The sequence below is a fragment of the Chelonia mydas genome, chromosome 5, assembly GCF_015237465.2.
Source record: "Chelonia mydas isolate rCheMyd1 chromosome 5, rCheMyd1.pri.v2, whole genome shotgun sequence".
Taxonomy (NCBI): Eukaryota; Metazoa; Chordata; order Testudines; family Cheloniidae; genus Chelonia; species Chelonia mydas.
In genome coordinates, this window is record NC_051245.2 from 5,356,919 (window position 1) to 5,381,910 (window position 24,992).

The window sequence follows — 24,992 nt, forward strand, 5'->3', positions numbered from 1 at the left end:
AAGCCTAGCTTAGGATCCTTGAAGAATCTAAGTCTTCCTGTAGGGATGATATATTGGATTGGCTTTCCGAGAAAACAAGGTAGAATAGACAGGGTAGTTCAAGAATTCTTTGATCGGTTTGGCATACTCTTGACATTCTGAGTTACTACTGGAATGGAAAGTGAGTGATAACTGAGGATTGTTTAAGAACTTTTTACTAGATGCTCCAAAGTCCTACAATCTATAGAGAAGGCCACACAGGTTAAAAACACCTGCCTTAGAGCAGAAGTAAAGGCACCTAAAAATATATAACAAATGGAAGAAAATGGGAGTTGACAGTAATGAATAAAATTGAGAAAGCCCTGGCTGGGATGGTTTAGTTGGGGATTGGTCCTGCTTTGAGCACAGGGTTGGACTAGATGACCTCCTGAGGTCCCTTCCAACCCTGATATTCTATGATTCTATGAATACAAATCAGAAGCTAGGAACTGTAGAAAATTGATAAGGTAAGCCAAAGCACAAGGAGAAACCCATTGCTAGCAGAGTTAAGGACAAGAGTTTAAGTATATTAGGAATAATTTTACCATTTCCAGTGCAAGAAGAAAATGGTAGAATTGTCAATAATAATGCACAAACAGAAGTGTTCAATAAATATTTGTTTTATATTTGGAAAAAGCCAGATAGTCATATCACACAATTATGATAAATCTAACATCCTCCTGAGTTGCTGTTGGAATGGAAACAGTAGCTATTAAAGGTAGATATTTAATTTAGCAGGTCTGGATAACAAGAATTTAAGTTTTAACAGAGTTGGCCAAGGAACTCTCTGGACCCTTAGTGTTGATTTTCACTAACTCTTGCAACATTAGGAAGTTCCAGAAATCAAGAAGAAAGCAAAAGTTGTGCCAATATTTAAAAGTGGCAAGCAGGATGACTCAAGTAACTGTTGCTCTGTCAGCCTGACAAATTGTGGACAAAATGGAGTAGCTGCTATGGGACTATTAATAAAGAATTAAAGGAGGGTAGTAGAATTAATGCCAATCAACACTCGTTTATGGAAAACATATCTGTCAAACTCATTTAATTTTTTTTAAATGAGATTACAGGTGCTTTGATAAAGGTAAATTTGGACTGATAAAGGGAATAGCGTTGGTGTAATATAGACTTCTGTAAGGCGTTGATACCACACAACACTTTGATTAAGAAAGGCTACAAGCCCCCGCCTCAGGCTGAACCCCCCACACACCCAGGAGGGTGGGGCTCAGGCTTTGGCCCTCCCAACCAGGGTGGCGGGCTTGGGTGGGCTCAGGATTCGTTGTGGGGTTGCGTAGTAATTTGTTGTCAGAAGGGGGATCGCAGTGTAATGAAGTTTGAGAACCCCTGCACTATACCACACTGCATCCTATTGTTATATTGACTATTTAGTTTCGTAACAAGTTCACTGTAGTGTCCTATATTATATTTAACAAAGGCAACGGACTCGTGGCTTCTGCATTTTCCCCCTGTCCTTGACCCAAGCCACCTGTCTCTCACATGAGTACCTTATGCAGCTACCAAAAGATCCCAAACAATGCATTGTGTTGGTTTTCCTTTCACACTACATAGGTGGTAACTGCAGACCATCCTAAATAGTGCATGCTCTGCAAACAACGAGCATAACAGAGGAATTCTGGATTTTGTTGTCCTTTTCATCCAGTCTGACAGCAAGCTGAGACCACCACCATTCAGGACAGTGGCTACAAAAGTATGACACAGTAATATTAAAAAGTTATCTAAGGGAGCGCAGCAGTACAGAAACTAGAAGAAACTGTCTTTCCTGCCGTTACAACAGGACTGCCTGTGCATTGTCTGACATAAAAGCATCGGATACTTTCTGAAATACATATGGTGTCCTTCTGCTGGAATGAAGCTGTTAGAGTTTCCCTTAAATCCTTTAGTCCACCAAACTGCTTCTAGACATTGGTTTTTAGGTTCAGAGATTCATAAGAATTCACCATGCAGCATGTGTTAAAGTAAATGTGTGGAGAGGACATGTGTTGGTCTGTCAACCTGACAAATTGTGGACAAAATGGAGCAGCTGCTATGGGACTATTAATAAAGAATTAAAGGAGGGTAGTAGAATTAATGCCAATCAACACTGGTTTATGGAAAACATATCTGTCAAACTAATTTGATTTTTTTTAAATGAGATTACAGGTGCTTTGATAAAGGTAAATCTGGACTGATAAAGGGAATACCGTGGGCGTAATATAGACTTCTGTAAGGCATTTGAATGGATACCACACAACATTTTGATTAAGAACTGAAAAAGCAAGGTTTCTACAAGCCAATAGCTATCTCTGCTAACTTCCACACAATCACGGCTACAGGGCTACCCTTACCCCTTGATCTAGTCTGCCAGTTCGACAGAGTTCCCGAATCCTATACAGAGCCTAAAAATCCAAGGGTTGGGAGTATCAAGATACATCAAGGTTTCACAACACAAATAAAAACACAGGAGCTAGACCTGGAAAAGGACTAAGCAGTTCTTCATATCAAAGCAAGATTACATACAGTGCATTTTCCTAGTATGTTATGCAATGTAGATACAGACGTGTCATACAACTTCCTTTAGGAGATCACTTCAAGTTAAATTACATTAACAGTAGGATGGTTTTTGATATTCAGTTTTGCTTTGCTCATTTTTGTCCTACTATTCCTGGCATATAAAATTCCATCCACTAGATTAACTATGGCTACTCTTGAGTAACAAGGTGGGTGAGGCAATGTCTTTCACCAACAGAAGCTGGCCCAGTAAGACAGAAGCTTTCAAGCCACACAGAGCTCTTCTTCAGGTCCAGTAAGAGATTACCTGACCCTCTTTCTCTCTCTAAAGACTGAGAGGTACATAGAGTGATCATTTTGCGAAGTGGCACTTTAACAGCCTTTCCCAAACTGAACGGCAGGTCCCCGCATGCTCTCTGCCCCTCTGATGAGCCAACGTGGTCCCTTGGAAGTTAGTTTTAGACTAATGAAATGTAGTATATGAAAGGCAATTGTTCCTGGTACACAGTGTGCTTCAGATGGACATGTACTATTGTTCTGTAGTGGATGCGAGCAGGAGCAAGGGAGCAAATACAGCACCCTGCCCTGAAAGAGTTATTTTGAAGACTAGAACTATAAGTGCTCATCTACATACAGGGACCTCATTACATTTATGTAAACACAGAATCCCCATGGTATTTACATTGTAACAGCTGCAGCATTTAGACTAACCACTACCCTTAAAATAGAAGAATTTTTGCTTGATTTGAAACAGAGCCCCACTCCTCCACTTTATGTTAAAAGCATAAATTACCAGTCACATTCAAATTGTGTAAGACCAGCGTTATTGGGCTGGGGAAGTAGTCAAGATGTATGGGTATCTCTAACTGAGGGATTGTGACTGCCATTTGGAACAATGGTGCTCAACTTAGACATGTTAATTTGAGCTGCTCCTGGATGTCCACATATAGCTGTGGCCAAGAGCAATAGTCTTGTTCCCTTCTTCCCTTATCCGCACTACTGAGGAGACCTCTTCAATGGGGACTTGCCATAGTAATCACAACTTTATGAGCTCAAGATTAGATTGCTATTAGCAGAGACAATTTAAAGGGAAACTAGAGCAGAATACGGCAGCTCAGAGTCCTTGCCTACACTGACATTTCTGATAGTATCCCACATTTTTCTGTCACCAGGGCAAGGGCTATTGTAGACATACACCAGTGCTCTGGGATCTGCATTGGCTATGCAGAAGTTTGCGATGAACATTAGATTTCACCTATAAACCTCTGAGTTGCTGGATCTTCATTTCCATTGAAATTGCCTGCCTCCCTGCAGCAATACTGCCACTGCTGAGATCAGCAGAGGCAGCTGAGTTGGCCCGTCCACAACACAAACTAGGGATTACTGATGGCAGGGCACTCTGTTTTGGAACTGTTCCCCACCTTTTGTCTGCCAGAAGCATTCTAATCTTCCAAAGCACATAACACCACTCATCTTCCCACCCCTCAGTCTTTTAGCAAGAGGATGATTTCAGGAGTGGAGGGGTTTATAACAGTTATACATTTATTCTGTTATTTTAAATGCGAGTGATTTGTTTATATTACTGTACTATGTAACTTGTATATTACATACTTCATCTTTTGATGGTGTGTATACAGTCCCTAACATAATAACTGGGGCTCCTAGGCACTGATGCAATACCAATATAATAGCCCTGCACGTCAGTAGGCATCTGTTTTGATTTATAGCCACAAGAATTTAGGCCACTCTGCAAAATAATTTCTTCCCATTTTACACCTCCAATGTTCAAGCTTTGCCACATTCAGTCCAGTGGCCTGGGATTCATTAAATACACACAGGAGGGACATTACACATATTTGGTCCTTCAAAATGCATGAAAGGGAAAGTTTTGGGAGCCCTTACTTTAGTGCAGGCTGCACAATAAAGAAAGAAGGCAAGTTTGCCAACTACAATCCATGCCCGAACAAGCTGACATCAGAGACCCAAATTCAGTTTACTGCAATCATAACGCTCAAGCCTTTTTGGCTACAGTCACGGCCATATGTAATAACCTTTGTAGCTGGTCAGAAGTCAATGAAATATAAATGGAAGGAGAATTATTTTTACAGCACCCACAAGTGTGCTTTAGAGGAGAACTATCTTAAAATCATTATAATTGGTGGAAGACAATTAAGTGATCAATTTGAGACGAAGCTTTCAGCTCAGTTTGAGCACACAACAATTAACATCTTCATATGCAAGAAAATTTGAATGTTCACTAGCCTTTCCATACAAGAGAACATTAGAATTTGTATACTAAAGTTGAAAGGCATTTGGGTGTATCACAGAACACTTATCAAACCACTTGACACCAAGGCCTGGTCTACACTGGGGGGGGGGAAATCGATCTAAGATACGCAACTTCAGCTACGAGAATAGCATAGCTGAAGTCGACGTATCTTAGATCGACTTAGAATCACTTACTTCGCGTCCTCACGGTGCAGGATCGATGGCCGCCGCTCCCCCGTCAACTCCGCTTCCGCCTCTCGCCGTGGTGGAGTTCCAGAGTCGACGGCAGAGCGACCGGGGATCTATTTATCGCATCTACACTAGATGTGATCAAATCAATCTCCGATAGATCGATCACTACCCACCGGGTAGTGTAGCTGTACCCCAAGAGTGAGGGTAAGTCTACACTTAAAGCATTCCAGCAGTGCAACTACACTGCTGTAATGTTTCAGCAGAGTACACTATCTACACTGACAGAATGGTTTCTCCCATCAGTGTAAGTAATCTACCTCCCCAAGAGTTTCTACACTAGATGTTAGACTATCATAGCTACATCTCTCATTTTTCACACAAGAGACATAGCTATACCAATGTAAGTTCCCAGTGTAGACCATCTTAGAGGTAACTGCAAAGCAAAAATAAAAATTAAATGAACCCCAGAAATGTGTTCTGAATGCTCCCTACACGCAAGCTAGTGGGGATGTTCAGCAGAGGCCTAACTCCATATGACATATGACCAGGGAAGAGTATAAAAATATTGCTCGGGCATGTAGGAAAGATATCAGGAGGGCCAAATCGCACCTGGAGCTGCAGCTAGCAAGAGATGTCAAGAGTAACAAGAAGGGTTTCTTCAGGTATGTTGGCAACAAGAAGAAAGCCAAGGAAAGTGTGGGCCCCTTACTGAATGAGGGAGGCAACCTAGTGACAGAGGATGTGGAAAAAGCTAATGTACTCAATGCTTTTTTTGCCTCTGTTTTCACTAACAAGGTCAGCTCCCAGACTGCTGCGCTGGGCATCACAAAATGGGGAAGAGATGGCCAGCCCTCTGTAGAGATAGAGGTGGTTAGGGACTATTTAGAAAAGCTGGACGTGCACAAGTCCATGGGGCCGGACGAATTGCATCCGAGAGTGCTGAAGGAATTGGCGGCTGTGATTGCAGAGCCCTTGGCCATTATCTTTGAAAACTCGTGGCGAACGGGGGAAGTCCCGGATGACTGGAAAAAGGCTAATGTAGTGCCCATCTTTAAAAAAGGGAAGAAGGAGGATCCTGGGAACTACAGGCCAGTCAGCCTCACCTCAGTCCCTGGAAAAATCATGGAACAGGTCCTCAAAGTATCAATCCTGAAGCACTTAGAGGAGAGGAAAGTGATCAGGAACAGTCAGCATGGATTCACCAAGGGAAGGTCATGCCTGACTAATCTAATCGCCTTTTATGATGAGATTACTGGTTCTGTGGATGAAGGGAAAGCAGTGGATGTATTGTTTCTTGACTTTAGCAAAGCTTTTGACACGGTCTCCCACAGCATTCTTGTCAGCAAGTTAAGGAAGTATGGGCTGGATGAATGCACTATAAGGTGGGTAGAAAGCTGGCTAGATTGTCGGGCTCAACGGGTAGTGATCAATGGCTCCATGTCTAGTTGGCAGCCGGTGTCAAGTGGAGTGCCCCAGGGGTCGGTCCTGGGGCCCGTTTTGTTCAATATCTTCATAAATGATCTGGAGGATGGTGTGGATTGCACTCTCAGCAAATTTGCGGATGATACTAAACTGGGAGGAGTGGTAGATACGCTGGAGGGGAGGGATAGGATACAGAAGGACCTAGACAAATTGGAGGATTGGGCCAAAAGAAATCTGATGGGGTTCAATAAGGATAAGTGCAGGGTCCTGCACTTAGGATGGAAGAATCCAATGCACCGCTACAGACTAGGGACCGAATGGCTAGGCAGCAGTTCTGCGGAAAAGGACCTAGGGGTGACAGTGGACGAGAAGCTGGATATAAGTCAGCAGTGTGCCCTTGTTGCCAAGAAGGCCAATGGCATTTTGGGATGTATAAGTAGGGGCATAGCGAGCAGATCGAGGGACGTGATCGTTCCCCTCTATTCGACACTGGTGAGGCCTCATCTGGAGTACTGTGTCCAGTTTTGGGCCCCACACTACAAGAAGGATGTGGATAAATTGGAGAGAGTCCAGCGAAGGGCAACAAAAATGATTAGGGGTCTAGAGCACATGACTTATGAGGAGAGGCTGAGGGAGCTGGGATTGTTTAGTCTGCAGAAGAGAAGAATGAGGGGGGATTTGATAGCTGCTTTCAACTACCTGAAAGGGGGTTCCAAAGAGGATGGCTCTAGACTGTTCTCAATGGTAGCAGATGACAGAACGAGGAGTAATGGTCTCAAGTTGCAATGGGGGAGGTTCAGATTGGATATTAGGAAAAACTTTTTCACTAAGAGGGTGGTGAAACACTGGAATGCGTTACCTAGGGAGGTGGTAGAATCTCCTTCCTTAGAGGTTTTTAAGGTCAGGCTTGACAAAGCCCTGGCTGGGATGATTTAACTGGGACTTGGTCCTGCTTTGAGCAGGGGGTTGGACTAGATGACCTTCTGGGGTCCCTTCCAACCCTGATATTCTATGATTCTATGATTCCATTTTCATGTTTGCTTTGCAGTTCACCTTGGAGATCTATTGGATACAACATACTGTTGCCAACAGCTGGCCAATCTTAAATCTGTCCAGAGAGCATTTCCCAGCACGGGCTGTGAGGTTATCAGCATGCAGAAAAAAGGTAGATCTACTCTTTCCATCAGAACCAAATGGACTGCGTGACTGCATCGGCGATAAGGTGACCAGAACCAAACATTACCAAAAGACAAAAATTGGAGGTTATTCAGAAAAGAGCTCCAAAAGCCAGTCAACATGCTGGTGGGAGAGACTCCAAGGACAGATTAAAAGAACTAAACATGTGTAGCTAAGAAGTGAGTAAGGTAGCGTGAAGGCAAGTATACAAATATTGAAAGGGCATAAACCCCAAGGAAGGAAAGAAATTTAGTATGGTGCCAGTGATATAACTAGTAGCAATGGTATGAAGTTCAGCCCTAGCTATACAGGTTTTGTGGAAGTGCTTTGGTTAGAAGTACTGGTTTGTTTTGTTTTTTAAACTAAAATCATTATACTAGTACAACCCCTCTAGCATGGCTGCAGTTACATCACTACAAAGGTGCCTTATACTAGTATAACTTATTCCCACAAAGAAAGGTGAATACTGGAATAAGCACCTTTATATAGATATAACGGCCTACACTAAAGGGGTTGTATCGCTGAAACTGCATCAGTATTGTCACAGTGGTATAACCTCTCTTTAGAAGAGCCCCAGGAATGCAGAAAAGAATCACATTTCAGATATTTCTATAGTGACCCTTGTGACGCACTTATATGATTTTATAGAAGTATGCTGAGGAGTGTGAATATAATGTAACTAAAATATGCTTCATGCAAAAGGTCTCTTGTAAGGTATCATTACTAAGCTTAAAATCTACTGAGTGTGGTCATCCTATTTGTATAAATGTATCACTCTTGTATCTGAAACTAGAAATATGTAATATAACTGAGGGCCTATTGTAATTATGTGAAGTGTGGGCCATTAATGGTGGTTCGGAATCTTGATGGCTCCCATCAACCAGGACAATTGACTGTGGATGGCTCTGTTTGCAGGCAGGTCTTCCTGTGAGTCACGCTGAGAGGAATGAGAGCTTGGGGTCTCACAGGACATGTGACCATGTCACCTAGTACTGGAATCCATCTTAAACCTGGTGCTTTTCCATGGGTGGGGCGGGGGAGGGGAACGGAGACCACCTAGAGAGACAAAAGATTCCTGCCTTGTGCCAAAGCTATATAAGGGGGTGGGAGAGAACAAAGTGAGGCAGCCATCATGAGAAATCCCCTAGCTACCACCTGAGCTGGAACAAGGGCTGTACCAGGGGAAAGGATTGTGCCCAGACGAGAAAGGTGTCCGGTCTGTGAAAGAAACTTATTGAAGCATCTCTAAGGGTGAGATTTTACCTGTATTCAGTTTTTATTACTGTACTAGACTTAGACTTGTGTGTTTTATTTTATTATGCTTGGTAATTCACTTTGTTCTGTCTGTTACTACTTGGAACCACTTAAATCCTACTTTCTGTATTTAATAAAATCACTTTTTACTTATTAACTCAGAGCATGTATTAATACTTGGAGGGGGGGAGAAACAGCTGTGCATCTCTCTATCAGTGTTATAGAGGGCAAACAATTTATGAGTTTACCCTGTATAAGCTTTATACAGGGTAAGACGGATTTATTTAGGGTTTGGACCCATTGGGAGTTGGGCATCTGTGTGACAAAGACAGGAACACTTCTGTAAGCTGCTTTCAGTTAAGCCTACAGCTGTTAGGCGATGTGGTTCAGACCTGGGTCTGGCTCTGCCTCTGCAGCAGGCTAACGGGTTTGGCTCAAACCAGGCAGGGCACTGAAGTCCCAAGTTGACAGGGCAAGAAAGCAGGAGCAGATGGTGATGTGCCTTTGGCTGTAGAAGAGTCTCCCAAAGAAATAACCCCCATTGCTTTAGACTTTTAGAAATCAGATTAACAGAAAGTTTACAAATAGGGGACAAACCTACACCTACACCGAAATACAGCAGGTCATTCGGTTGAAGGTGACATCCACACTAGCGAGCTTACAGTGGGGAAGAGCTCTCCCATCAACATAATAAAATCACTTCCACAAGCAGCGGTAGCAACTTTCCTGCTGACATAGTATAATTTACGTCGCTCAGAGGGGTGAGTTTTTTCCCCCCCACACCCCTGAGCAATGCAAGTTACACCGACAAAAGTGGCAGTGTAGTCATGGCCTGAATGGTTAGCTGGATAGCCCCACTAAACGTGTATCTTGTATAGTATTCTTATGCCATCTAGCAAATAGTTTCATATTATGGAATGCCAGCTTTTTTCAAAGACCTTGGTGGGACTAGGGCATGTGGAAACCCCTGTATTTAAAATTTAATGAGCTCTTAAACACAGATACCCCTCTTTACTTGGACAAATTTTACTTGCCTCTTGGAAGCATGCATCCACTATAATGGACTCAATTTTGTCCCTGAGGGGGAAATTTAAAAAAGAAAAAGCAGCAAATTAAGGTTAATTGTTTAAGGTGAATACTGATAAGTAAGCACTGCTTGTTTGCTGTGTTCCAAAACACAGGTAAGATTCTAAAAGACACTGAACTATAGTTAGTACTGTCATTCAATTAGACAGTCTGATATATTACCACCTCTGACCCTGAGGAATCTGAGCTGCAGCCTGCTATCTTCCTCATTGTTTATGGCAGCTAACATAAACAAAGGTTAAAAGAGTCAATCCATTTAAGACATCCTCTATTTTCATTCTTTTTGTTTGTGGCACTTGTGAGGTCATTCACTGGCTTTAAAAAAAAGGGGAAGCTTTCAGGTCAGATTTCTCAGGATCTCAAACTGTTCTCTTAAGCAATAGCACCAATTATGTTTAACAGCCATTTTAAAAAAAAGCCTTGAGCATTTGGGACTTCAAAAAAGTATGCAGTTCACTTTTGGCAATACTATAGATTTGAAAGATGTAGTAGTCTTGTATATTGATGTGTTTTGCTCATAAATAAAAATAAATAAAAAGTGCTAGGGGCTAGTCTTGATCGCTAGTCTTTTAAATGGAGATTACAGAAATCTACCACCACATAACTATTGTTATCAACTCAGTGCACAGGGTAAAAAGGAGTATTCTCTCCGTCTACACCAGAGGGTCTCAACCTTTTCTTTCTGAGGCCCCCTCAGCATGCTATAGAAACTCCACTGCCCACATTTGCCACAACTGTTTTTCTGCATATAAAAGCCAGGGCCAGCATTAGGGGGTAACAAACAGGGCAATTGCCTGGGGCCACTGCAAAGCTGCATTGGTCAAGCTTCAGCGTCAACCCTGGACTTATGAACCATGCAGTGGGACTTCGGCTTTCCGCACTGGGCCCCAGCGAGTCTAACGCTGGCTCTGCTTGGCGGACCCCTGAAGTCTGCATGTGGCCCCCGCATAGGGGGTCCCAGACCCCTGGTTGAGAACCACCGGTCTACACAGATGTAGTGAACATTCCTCTAACTTTGCTTAATTTAGGTGGTATGTTAAGGTCGTAAAATGAAGCACACAAAAGTCAGGAAATGCCACACAATCTTAACTGCCCATTTCTATGTATAGTTTTTAGTTACATGATCAATACCTCCTTCAGTACTGCTGCTAGTGTGCTGAGACTACTGTATCATGCTTACTTAACATTTTCATTGTTTTCTGTGCTGCAATTGGCCTCCAGAGCTGTCCCATAATGTCTCAAGTGACCGCTCTGCTCACTGATTTGAGCTCTGAGGCCCTGGCGACATGTGCCCCTCCCCTTTCAAAGCACCATTTCTGACAGCTGTTGTGGGCTGTGCTGACCTGCTCCAGGACACAAAGCAAACCATTAATGTGGAATGCTCGTGCTGTTGAACACAGAGGCAACCTGTGCGATAGAGAGAGCTGTGCAGAGAGCCCAGGAAGGGAGGTGGGGACTGATGTCAGGGTTTCCTCCTCCCCCAGGACTGGTTGTTTCCTGCCACTGTCTAAACTTACAAGACAGCATACTGACATTGTCCCCCAAAACACAGTCTCTCCCCCACCCCCCATACACACACACTCTCTTCTTGTCATTTTTCTTCCCCCTCCCCTCCCACCCCACTTCAGTTGAAAAAACAGCTGGCAACGTAGTAGGATGCCCATGGACCAATGGGATTTGGAAACCATCACATGACATTGTGCCTGCCCCATGAAGCATTGCAAACCCTTCCCAAATCACCCTGCAGCCAGCTGCACAGTGGGATAGCTACCACAATGCACTGCTATCTTTGCGGTTGCAAGAGCTGCTAATGTGGATGTGCTCCAGAGTCACAAGAAGCACAGTGTGGACACGCAACAGTTTAATTCCAGCGTTTTAATAAAAGTGGTATAACTTGTGGCACAGAAGCTTGCCAGTGCAGACAAACCCTTAGACTGTAAACTCTTGGGTGCAGGAACTACATAAGGAACAGAAAGGGTACTATAGATAGCTTTAATGACATGATCAGAGAGAGTATCAATGTATACCAACAAGTGGCAGAGTTTAGTTGGTGAGGATAGAACAGTTTTGGCATTTCCTAGCTTTAAGTACTTCATTTTGCAACCATATACACATGTAAGTGTCATTACAACTTGCGGAGATCTTTATTAAAAGTCAAATTTTCACATGAATCTTGATAACTCAGCCAAATCAAGACATTTCTACTAATCCCCAGAAAAGAATACCTGGTCAAATGACTAGCCACCCATGCTAAAGTTTAGAAGTGCTAGAACTTTCAAGAGAGGTCACAATTCTTCGCACTGCTGTCTGTACGCAAAGATTGTGCTAACTTCCACAATTATTTTCAAGCAGACAGTTGAAAAGTTTCAGCCCAAATGGTGAAAAATGTGAGACATAACTGAAGTCCCTACAGAATAGCAACGTACAGGTTACCTTAACTCTGGGACCATATCTATCACAGTACTTTCTCAGATTCAAACTGTATCTAGTACCAGTAAAGCTTCACTAGTGCTAGAACAGTGAGAATTGAGAAAATCCTGTACACACAAACAGCCTTTCACTATTCACTCCAGCTATAGCGCACTGCAACACCACTAAGTTTAAAGCATTAATGATCAGCAGGCAATTCCAACCTTTCAGTAATGTGCGATATTTACATTCCTTTGTTCTCTCAATTCATTGCACACTAGGAGAATCACATGATCTGTGCAGGAAACAAAAATTGAAACTGCAAGACACCAAAGTGTGGTTAGAGGGAGCAGCTTTGTAGAGGACAATTTAAGGCTCTTATCTACTGTGCATGAAGAACAGCACAATTCATCCACAGCACTGTGTAACATTTTACCTTAATATTCTACCCATTCATAAACTTCAGTGAATTTACAGCAAGAAGTCAGCTAGCTTCAAAACTCAAGAAATTATACAAGATATTAGATGTAGTATTTCATTCATGAGGCATTACTGGAGTGGTGGAGAAAACCGCAGCAGGGGTCACAAGCTGTTCAAAAAAAAAAAAAAAAAAAAAAAAAAGAGACTGAAGACAAATACAGTAAGCGGTCAAAGAAAGTGTGAATGGGAGGCCTCAATCTGAATAAGCAGTAAGGGTAACTGGTAGTGGCTCAAGCTGGATGCACCAGGCCCGCAACTGATCAGAGTATAAGAAGCCAACTGCTATATCTAATGTTAGGAAGCCAAAATCCTGAAGTGAATCAATGACTGGCAGCTTCTTTGAGAATAATATGCCTGTATAAAAGAGGTTTAAAATGAAGTGTAGATAGATGCATTAGTGCCCAATATCTGTTTGATAAGAGGATAGTACAAAGGAAAGTTCAGATACTAGCTTTCTCTAAGTGTTACGAAGGAACACTGAATTCCTTGCCGGAAGAAGTTCAGTCATCAAGTGAAGTGAAAAACAAGCGTTTGAAGCTGTCACCATTGCTTGAATGTCTCTCAACATCAGTTTGTCTATTTTTCTAAATACACATCCCCAGGCACTTTAAACAGCCACACAGTATGTACTAGAAGATTTGGGTGAGTTGAAGGAGACCGTGTACAAGCAATTAGATGTGTTTGTTCTACCTCTTTTTGTACTACTAAATGGGACATGTCAACTCCAGATAAAAAGGTTAAAAGCAATTGACAATGGAATACTTGAAAACAGATCCTGAAATCTGGAATGTTGTTAGGAAAGTTGGACTAGAGAGCAAGTTGGCAGCATCTATTAGAAGAAATATAAAACAGTTCCAGGTGTTAAACCTGCTCCCTCAATCCCCCAGCCAGACTGTGGTTTTATAATATTTCCCTATTTTAACCATAATCTCTCTCCTCTTATAACAAAGGCCCACAAAGAGGAAAAACCAATTTGACTATACAGGAGAAAGCAAGAATGACCATAGTGTTGTTTCAGAGCAGCAGCCATGTTAGTCTGCATTTGCAAAAAGAAAAGGAGTACTTGTGGCACCTTAGAGACTAACATTTATTTGAGCATAAGCTTTCGTGAGCTACAGCTGTGCTGGCCCCAAGATATGAGAGAAACAAGGTGGGTGACAGTATCTTATTGGACCTTTCCTCCAACCGAAGTTGGACAGACTTTCAAGCCTCACAAAGTTCTTCCTCAGGCCTTGAGAACGTAACCAGAAAATGTCCTATCTAAACACAAGGAGGGACAGATTGTTAAGCATAAGGGCTTCAATCATGTTGTAGACAATGAACGAAGTGGGCAATTAACGCTTGTGCAGTTCTATGACAAAATAGGGTTAGCAGGACACATTACACATTGTTGTAATGAGCCATAAAACCAGCATCTCTGTTAAGTCCATGGTTTTTGGTGTCCAGCAGAGTTATGAATTTGAGTTTCCAGGCTCATATTTTGAAGGTGTTGTGCAGGTTTCCTTTGAGGACAAAGACGGAAAAGGCCAGATATGGAGTGATCGATTTGTCAAAAGTGTTTGATTATAAGCGATAGGGCGTGTTGGTCCTATTTTTCTGTGAGAGTTCATTCCACAGTGTAGCAATTGTCTGATTTCACCTACATAGTAGTAGTTGGGACATTTGCTGCACAGGAGGAGGTATACCACATGTTGTGATAGGTATACGTAGGACCCAGGGACACACAGTTATTGTGCAGAGTACTGATCATAGTAGAAATGCAGATTGATGGGTGATATTTGTGTACATAACACAACTTCAAGTACACAAACCCACAACAAAGTGAAGGATTAGAGAAAAAACTAAAAAGGTATTAACCTTAAATTGTTACAAATAACTCTTATCACCAATATTCAGAGCTCTATGTAATTCTGCCCCATTTCGTTTGTCAAGCTTCATATCACCCTGCTCCCTCCACTCTGTAGTCATGTCTTTGACCACTCATCTGTCAGCTTCACAACTTTACGTCTCTTATATGCATGGTAGGACCTCTCAGCTCATCTACAAGGCTACTACCCTGCACACGTTTAAGCCCCTCTTAAACTTCCACTTGTCATGCTTTCTACAGAGAATCTAGTTGACTTGTATAAGAACCATCCCTATTTACTGCTCCCTTCCTTAGCCTCTGTCCACATGCCTATCCTTAAACGGTGAGCTCCTCCAGGCAGAAACCATCCCATCTTGAATGACTGGAGAAACATCTAGGACATCATATCAAATATATAACTTTGCAGACAAGTGTGATTTTTAAATCAACTGTGTCCCTTTAAATTTAAAATTTCGCTTTTCTATTAAATATATTAATCTATTAGTTTCTATGTACCATCTTTAACTCCTGTGCTACCCACTGCATCTATTAACATGATGGAAGTCTCACCTTTTACATAAGCAACTCATCCTCGGAGTCTTAACTACAAATTTTGACTAGTGTGACTGAAATAAGGTTCATCCAACTCTGCTTCTGGATGCATCTTATTATCAACTTCCTAAATTTTTTATTCCAAGAATTATATACATTCCCCTTTTCAGGTTTGCCCTACCTCAATGCAATCATGTTAATCATCCCTCATCAGGGACATTACTTATAGACCCAGTTTTAACTACAGCCCACAAACCTGTTTTATACACAAACACTGTTCAACACAAAAACCAAGCTTATATAATTTAGAAAGTTACACCCACATCTTTTTAGGCTTCCTATATTACCTTGTGTTCCCAGTTTTGGACAGGATTAAAGGGAGACATGCGTCTGATACTCTTCTCAAAACCCCAAATCCCATCTATGCACTTGCCTCTCACAGATTCTCTCCGGTCCAACTCACACCTTGGACCAGATCTTCAGATTAGATGCCAACATCAAGATGACCACAACCCAGCCACTGTCTTCTTGACAGACCATCTCATTAAAGACAGGTTTCAGAGTAACAGCCGTGTTAGTCTGTATTCGCAAAAAGAAAAAGAGTACTTGTGGCACCTTAGAGACTAACCAATTTATTTGAGCATAAGCTTTCGTGAGCTACAGCTCACTTCATCAGATGCATGCAAAATACAGAAGATGTTCTTATACAAACCATGAAAAAATGGGTGTTTACCACTACAGAAGGTTCTCCCCCCACCCCACTTTCCTGCTGGCAATAGCTTATGCTCAAATAAATTTACCAGCAGGAGAGTGGGGGGGGGGGGGGGGGAGAGGGAGAGAAAACCTTTTGTAGTGGTAAACACCCATTTTTTCATGGTTTGTATGTATAAGAACATCTTCTGTATTTTCCACAGTATGCATCCGATGAAGTGAGCTGTAGCTCACGAAAGCTTATGCTCAAATAAATTGGTTAGTCTCTAAGGTGCCACAAGTACTCCATCTCATTAAAGCAGTTGTCAAGAGTTTTCCCAGCTCCCAGAAACAGAGAAAGACCCATGACCCTGATTCGATAAAAGGCAAACTGCACTGGATTCTAAAGCACGCTAATTGACAACAGCACTCCACCCACAGGGCAAGGAGTTAATCTGGTGAACCTTGCTCTTGACCACCCATACACATCCACACACACACCCCACTCCTCCTCTTCACCCACAACAGATCTCCTTGGTTTTTTGATACCTTGTAATAGAAAGAGAAGGTCAGAAACTCAAGCACTGATGGTGGAAAACAAATTGAAACAGAATTTCTCCAAGCTTATACTGAGGCTATATTACAGGGCAGGAGAACCTTCCTATCAGGCTCCAATGAGACTGCCAAATTCCACCCTAAGGAGCTGTCAAGGACGGCAAACCCTTTCATCAATCCTGAGTGCCTTAGAGGCCACATCAGAACACAGCACCAACCACTGCAAAGGACTAGTATCCTACTTGGTGGAAAAGAATATGCACTTGCAGGAATGCTTCTCAAACATGGGTCTGCTCCCCCGTACCAGCCAAATGGGAGCCAATTAAGAGCCCACATGAATTCCTGGAGTCCAGTACGTTCATTCAAGAATTACTGGATACCTTAGGCATTTCAACCCAAGACCTGTTCGTTCTCAGCTTGTGAAAGAGAGAAGACCAACCACTGCCACTTATAACCCTGAATGAGGTGTTGTGCAGGTATTTCAGAAGGAATCATCCTTTCCTCCAACAGACAACAGGATAACCAGCACTGAAGAAATCCACCTGGATACATTTGCTCTAGGCAACTACTATCCAGTATCAAAAACTTCCATTCCTGAACAAGTTGCTAGAACCACCATATCTGGTCAACACTTAGTTTATACGAGCTTAACTAGGGCCCTACCAATTTCATGGCCATGAAAAACACACCACAGACTGTGAAATAAGCCCTTCTTCGTGAAATCTGATGTCCCCAGGAGTGCCCCAGCAAAGGGGGCGCATAGCTCTGGTGAGGCAGGGGAGAGACAGGATTTGTCCATCTCCTGCACAGTTGCTCTCATACCCACCTCCACCTCCGGGAATCTGCTGCAGCTGGAAGAAGCTCTGAAGGCAGCACAGAAGTGAGTGTGGCAATCCCATGACCCCTCTCCCAGCCCCCAGAACAGGTTTGCAACCCCCCACCCCCCCACACACACACACAATCCCCTTTTGGGTCAGGACCCCCATGGTTACAACACCATGAAATTTCAGAGTTAAACATCTGAAAACATGAAATCTACCAATTTTCAAATCCTATGGCCATGAAATTGACCATAATGGACAGCAAATCTGGTAGGGCCCTAAGCAGAACTATGCCAGTATAAGTCCCAGTGTAGATGCACTTATAGTGCGATAAAAGTGTTTTGCTGGTATAGCTTACATGTCTTCTGGAACTGGTACAAGATATGTTGCCAGCAGCACTTTTGTGTCAGTATAAGCTACATCTACACTAGGAGGGTTTGCCAGTAAGTTATACAAGTATAGCTATTCCAGCCAAAACTTTCCTAGTGTAACAAGACTCTAGCCAAAGGCCTAATACAAATTCATCTAACTGAAGTGAACATCCTCCAATCAACACAGTCTGGATTCAGGCCAGGGTACAGAATGGAAACTGATTTTGTGGCAGTGATAGATTATCTCTTGCTATCAGTGGATGGAGACATTTATTCTCCTCCTACTGACCTCTGCATCAGCCAACACTGTTAACATTAAGATACTTCTGCACTGCCTGGGAGAGGTGACAGAGATCCTTTGCTCTAAAATGGTTTAAATCCTTCCTGGAGGGAAGCACTAAGAGTAGTGGTAAGCTGCCTCTCTGCCACTAGAGCCATCACTTGTGGGGGTCTCATAAGGATCATCTCTTTGGTCTTATTTAAAAATCTATATGCAGCCACCAGGTGAACCGACAAGACAACATGCTCTCATGTCAACAATGTGTAGATGACCATTCTAGCTATCCTTTACCAGTCTGACCATACCACTCCCATCAAGATGCCCAATGCTTGGACAGGACAAGCTGGTAAATGAACAGCTATTTGAAGCTGAATCCGAACAAGATGGACATTATGTTGGTGGGCAGAGGAAAGCACTCCAAGTAGTGGAGCCAAGGGAGACTGAAACATAGCTGAAAGATGCGCACACACCTGGTGAATCCAGCAGTAGCTTAGACGGCTCCTAGATTCTTTGCCAACAGTAAGATTTCACATAGCATCAATCAATAATACTTTTAATAGCTCCAGTTGGCCAAGAGACCCTGCTACTACAGAATGCTGTGCCTAGTTTCCTCAGCAACACAGGCTGACAAGAGCATATCAAGTCTCCATTCCTCTCTCTATGCTGGCACCCCGTAGAACACAGTTAAGTTCAAGGCCCCAGTCCTTATCTTCAAGGCACTCAGTGGCCTGGGCACCAGCATATCTGAACAATTGCCACAACTCCAGGATGAAGACCTTAGTCAGCAACTCCATTCCTGAGGTACAATGGAATTTGCGTACCATAATGCTAAAGTCAGCCTGTGCAGGAGACAGTCAAGCTCTCTCAGGAATTCCCGCAAGAAGCGAAGTATATCACAAACCTCACCACCTTTTGCTCCAAGTGCAAAGTACACTTCTTTGACCTGCCTTCTCAAACAGAGCTGTGTGTATTTAAAAGAAATGCCCCAAAACAAAATCTTAACAAAACAAGAAAGATTTACACTGCAGATACAAGTCTTCCCCTAGGGAGAAAAGGAGAGAGAACAAGTCACATATGACAAGTGTTAGTCAAGTTACTTTATGCACTACTGGAAAACACTCATATACTATGGTAATGAGAGTGGAATAAATCTACATATAGAAGTAAAATATTTTTTTTTTAAATATAGCACCACAGACCTGTATAATAGGTCAATTGTGCCAAGTATGTCACAAATTTCTCCCAAAGAAAAGCTACAGCAGGTACAGTATAGCATGAGGAAGAGCATCAGAGCCATAATCATTCGTTGCTTTACTTTACTACAAGTCAATTGTGGCCTCCTAGCTGAAACCTAAACTTAAGTGCATTTCCGAAGAACACTTTTACCAGCTTGTTCAAGCATTTTACAGCCCAAAGACAAATGCAGGACCCAGCAAGTAACTAAACACATACAAAATACTTGAGACCCACCCTCCCTGTTTTATTAGGGTTACTCACCAATTCCAAAGTATAGGTATGAAAGGTTAACCCCACCTTATGATGCAAAGCTGACCCAGTTACTAGGCCAAAACTGGGGCTGCTTCCTAAGTAATAATGGAGGTAAATCTAAAAATACAAACATCACACTGCCATGACAAAGTCAACCATACTCATTACAAAAGGAAAGATTGTGCTGAAGTGTTTTCTTCTTTCAAAACAATAAGGCTAAACTAAAACAATTTAGTCAAAAAGCTACAGGCTGTTAATATTTTGGTTTCCCAAAAGAAAGTATTTACACCCTGATCCAGAGAGGCAATAAGTAGGTGAAGATGCAAAGAACCTGATGTAAACATGTTCAAGTTTTTCCTTCAACTTGCTAGGAGTCAAAGGACACCAGATAGTGTGCATAAAATGGAGCTGACTGGAGTCACTGTTAGAAAGGGGGAATCCTAGGGGAATAAGTTGCAGCAGGTGATGCCATATCAGAGGCCACTGGACACTGCAAAATTCTGACAGGCCACATTTGTCGATCAGGGGTACCATCTGCAGAAGCCAACCCTCAAAGATGCTATTTGTAACAAGTAGAAGATTAACTACTTCTCCATACCTCCAACAGGGCAGTTTTCTAACATTCCCAATGTCTCCACATTTTGGAGCCCTCTCCCCTTAGTTCCTTTCTCATAAGTCAAAGGACTTGTTTACTCTAGTCACAAGAGGAGAAATAATGGCTATGCAGTTTTCTAGAAAGACAGGAAGATCAGAAGGGGAACTGAAAGCATTTCTCTGCTTTCTGCACTGAAGCAGATTTATGGCCCTTTTAGCCCCTCTTCCAAGTTTGGGGAGAGATGAAGGAGGGATGCACTGTGAGGTAACAGGTAAATCAAACACTGGATGACCCCAGGCATTCCGGCAGCAGGAAGAGCCTTTAGCATGAAGTATCCATCCTGACAAAGGGTGCTGTAGAAAGACATTAAGAGTTTTTTCGGTTTTTTTTTTTTTTTTGGGGGGGGGGGGGGAGAGGAAGAGCACATCAAGGTCAGCCAATTACTGTGAAACAGTCACACTCATACATGTTGTTGCCCCAGGGATAGGCGGGGGGGGGGGGGGGGGGGGGGGGGGGGGGGATGGGAGAATGCCACAGGGGTTCCTTATCATGAAGTAGCTGTCTTTCTACATGGTGTTGACATGGATACATTACTTGGAAAGGGGATGAAGGAACCCTCGCAGCAGGACCATCAGGAGAAAGAACGGAGGCCATTGCAACCAGAGAACAGATCCCTCATACTGAAGCAGTCCCCTTTTATACAGAATGTTAAACCACCATTGCCAGTGTTGGAGATGACAGACCACTGTGGGTTCTTCAAGTTAAAGTAGACTCCATATACAAGTATAGGGAAGCTGAAAGATATAGGGGAATCACTGGGGACAAGGGAAGCCCCTAGATCCTTTATCTTGAAGGGATTCCCTATGCAGAGTGCTGGGGCACCTGGACAACCTGGTGATGAGAGTGACCACCTACTCTGAAAATACCCTTCCAGGGATTGGAAGGGCCTCCCCACAGGCTATCCTTAGGCAGAGGGCATGGGATCCCTAGAAGTGTTCCCATTACAAAGGTTATGGGGACTCAAGGATGGGGTCCCTTATTCTGAATTAAAATGCAGAGTTCTGGGGTCCCAGGGACGGAGGTTCTCTACCCTGAAGAGGACTCCTTCAAACAGGCTGAAAAGCAACCAGTGGCTGGGGACCCCTTACCCTGAAGTAGCTTCCCTCGTACAGGTTGCAGAAGGGTCTAATGGGAGAGAATGGTTTTGCTATCTTTAAGCACCCCATGCAGGGTGTGGGGGGGTAACTGCTGGGAGGGGATGGAGTACAGCACTTCATTCTGGAACACTGGGGGGCACAGAAGGAGGGAACAGTTGATTCTGAGAGCAAGTAGGGGGAGCCCTTATTTTGATGCACATCCCCCACATACAATATGGTGGCAGCAGCAGGTCCCTTGTCTTGAAGCAACCCACCCATAATGTATAGGCTATCCCGCCACTCCCTTCCCAGAGACACAAGGAATCTGAGCCCGTACCTTACCTTGAAGGACCACCCATACAAGGGGATGATGGGCCTTCTCAGAGGGGCATGGGGAATCCTGAGGGTGGTGTCAGCCCCCTATACAGGGTGGAGGAGGGGTCCACTCCAAGAGCTCTTGGGTTTCCCACAACAAGTATCAGGGCCCATGCATTCCTTACCTTGAAGCAAGTCTCCCCCCCCACCACCCACCCCACCTCCATACAGGAGGTTGGAGAAAGTGGGGTCCCCTTATCTTGAAGTACCAGAAGGGTTTAGGGGTCCATTATGCTTGAAGCAGCAGCACTTCCCCAATAGAGTAGTTTGGGAGTACATGGGGCCCCCCACCTCAGCACTCTCCCCCCGCACACACACACAGCCCCCCACAAGGCGGGGGGGCCCCCACCTCAGCACTCTCCCCCCCCCCACACACAGCCCCCCACAAGGCGGGGGGCCCCCACCTCAGCACTCTCCCCCCCACACACACACACACAGCCCCCCACGAGGCGGGGGGGCCCCCACCTCAGCACTCTCCCCCCCACACACACACACACAGCCCCCCACGAGGCGGGGGGGCCCCCACCTCAGCACTCTCCCCCCCACACACACACACACAGCCCCCCACGAGGCGGGGGGCCCCCACCCCAGCACTCTCCCCCCCCCCACACACACAGCCCCCCACGAGGCGGGGGGCCCCCACCCCAGCACTCGGCCCCCCCACACACACACACAGCCCCCCACGAGGCGGGGGGGCCCCCACCCCAGCACTCTCCCCCCCCCCACACACACCCCCCCCAAGAGGCGGGGGGGCCCCACCCCAGCACTCTCCCCCCCACACACACACACACACCCCCCCAAGAGGCGGGGGGGGCCCCCACCCCAGCACTCTCCCCCCCCCACACACACCCCCCCCCAAGAGGCGGGGGGGCCCCCACTCCAGCACTCTCCCCCCCACACACCCCCCCCCCAAGAGGCGGGGGGCCCCCACCCCAGCACTCTCCCCCCCCCCACACACACCCCCCCCCCCCAAGAGGCGGGGGGGCCCCCACCCACCCCAGCACTCTCCCCCCCACACACACACACCCCCCCCAAGAGGCGGGGGGGCCCCCACCCCAGCACTCTCCCCCCCCACACACACCCACCCACCCCCCCACGAGGCGGGGGGGCCCCCACCCCAGCACTCTCCCCCCCCCACACACACCCACACACCCCCCCACGAGGCGGGGGGGCCCCCCGCCCCAGCACTCTCCCCCCCCACACACACCCACACACCCCCCCAGGTGGGGGGGGGGCCCCCCGCCCCAGCACTCTCCCCCCCCACACACACCCACACACCCCCCCACGAGGCGGGGGGGCCCCCCGCCCCAGCACTCTCCCCCCCCACACACACCCACCCACCCCCCCCCGAGGCGGGGGGGCCCCCCGCCCCAGCACTCTCCCCCCCCACACACACCCACCCACCCCCCCACGAGGCGGGGGGGCCCCCCCGCCCCAGCACTCTCCCCCCCACACACACCCACCCACCCCCCCACGAGGCGGGGGGGCCCCCCGCCCCAGCACTCTCCCCCCCACACACACCCACCCACCCCCCCACGAGGCGGGGGGGCCCCCCGCCCCAGCACTCTCCCCCCCCCACACACACACACACACGGCGGGGGGGCGCCCCACCCCAGCACTACCCCCCCACACACACACGAGTCGGGCCCCCCCACACACACACACACAGAGGGGGCTGAGCCCGCGCCGGCCGCCTACCTTGAAGTAGCCGCCCTCGTAGAGGGTGTTGGGGGGCCCGAAGATCGCCACCTCCCAGTTGTAGAGGTCGGACTCGTCCACCAGGGTGATGCGGAAGCCCTCCACCGGCTCCTCCTGCAGCGACTTCAGCTCCAGCATCAGCGCCTTCTGCGAGCTGCTCACCTGCTGCTGGGCCATGGCGCGGCGCCGAGCGGGCCCGGGGCGCCCCCCGCCGGCCCGGGGCCCCCGCCCGCCCGCCTGCCTCCCTCCGCGCCTGCCCGCCCGCCTGCCTCCCTCCGCCGGGGCCTGGGCGCCGCGCTCCGCCCGCGCCCGCGCCCTCGGGCTGCGGGGCGGCTCCGCTCCGCTGCCTCGGGGCCTCCGGCCCAGCTGCCTGCCCGCCCGCCCGCTGGCTCGCGCCCGGCTCCGGACCCCCCCCGCCTTCGGCCGCCGCCGCCGCCACTTCCTTTTGTGACGGCGCCGCTCGCCGCTGACCTCAGCGCGCCGTTCCGCGCCGGGCCCCGCCCCCTGCCCGCCGAAGCCCCGCCCGCCGGTCTTCTCGGCCCATCCCCCCGCACCCGGCCGAGCGGCGGGTCCCCCGGCGAGCTCCGCCATGCTGCCCCGCCCCCTCTGAAGGAACCAGGCCCTTGCCCCTCCGCCGCCCCTGGCTGGAGCCCTCGTGATTTGCGGGGGGGCAGAAGTGAACCCCCCTCCCCACCCCACCCTCTCTCTGAGGGTCCCCCTTCTGGCTGCCCTCCTGGGGCAGCCCCCTCAAGTCATCCCACTTGCATGGGGATGCTCCCTCCCACCCTGGCTTGCATCGCTTGGGCCTGGCACCTGCCCTGCCACCATCATTTCCCCACCCCAGGGACGTGGTTTCCCTCTTTTTATGGGGCTTGCATTAGCAGCCCGCTAACTCACTTGCAAGGTAACAGCTACCTCGGCCTGCAGCTTCAGGGACGTTTGGCCCAGGCTGTATGGCCTTGCCTGCATAGGGGATTGTCTTGATCAAAGCCAGAGATAACATTAAGAGAGTGGGCAACACTGTGGACCACAGTTTGGAAACCTCTGGCATTGACTGATCCAGCGACCTACTAGTGTTTTCCCCGCTCACAGCCATCGGTATAGCTGCATCAGCGCAACCCCTAGAGTGAGCAGGAAAAGCTGCTGTTTGCACCAATGAAACTTAATCACTGCTTGGCATCAGGGTAAAGATCGTGAATGCAAATAATGTTTTGCCTGTCAACACTAGCAGTGTGCACAGGTGCAGGTATACGGGGTGGCTATAATTGGCAGAAATTCCCGTCTGCCTAGCAGAGGTTCCCAAACGGTGATCCACCATGTTACCAACTCTCATGATTTTGTCATGAGGCTTGCAGTAATTAGTGATGTTCTTAAAGCCCCAACTCCAGGAGGCATGGCAATACATGAGAATTTCAGCGTTCATTTGAAAAAGAAAATAAGTTTTAGCCTTCATGGTTGCAGAGGAAGCTTGAAAATGTGACCTGATTGCATCCTAAAAGCTAAAACAAACAGAAGGCAACAAAAACTAACCCCAAAAATCATTTTTATGTATTTGGGGATGAGACATGATTTTTTTCAGAGAGACCAGGTGGGTGAGGTAATATTTTTTATTGGACTTATTTCTGTTGGTGAGAGAGACAAAGCTTTCAAGCTACACAGAGCTCTTCTTCGGGTAACTTGAAAGCTTGTTGCTTTCACCAACAGAAGTTGGTCCAATAAAAGATATTAACTCACTCACCTGGTCTCTCTAATATCCTGGGACCAACATAGCTACA

The 24,992-nt window shown here is 46.3% G+C and overlaps 1 protein-coding gene across 3 annotated transcripts in view; it reads right to left on the minus strand.

Moving 5' to 3' along the window:
* UBE2R2 (ubiquitin conjugating enzyme E2 R2) overlaps nt 1–23,464 on the minus strand; it is a 97,009-nt gene extending 73,545 nt beyond the window's left edge. For 2 of the 3 annotated variants that reach the window (XM_037902318.2, XM_037902315.2), the window contains exon 1: nt 23,218–23,464. In XM_037902318.2, coding sequence (XP_037758246.1) covers nt 23,218–23,394 — 177 coding nt within the window. In that variant the 5' untranslated portion in view covers nt 23,395–23,464. The remainder of the gene's footprint in view (nt 1–23,217) is intronic. The other variant, XM_037902316.2, reaches the window with a different exon arrangement.
* Between the last annotated feature and the right edge of the window lie 1,528 nt (nt 23,465–24,992).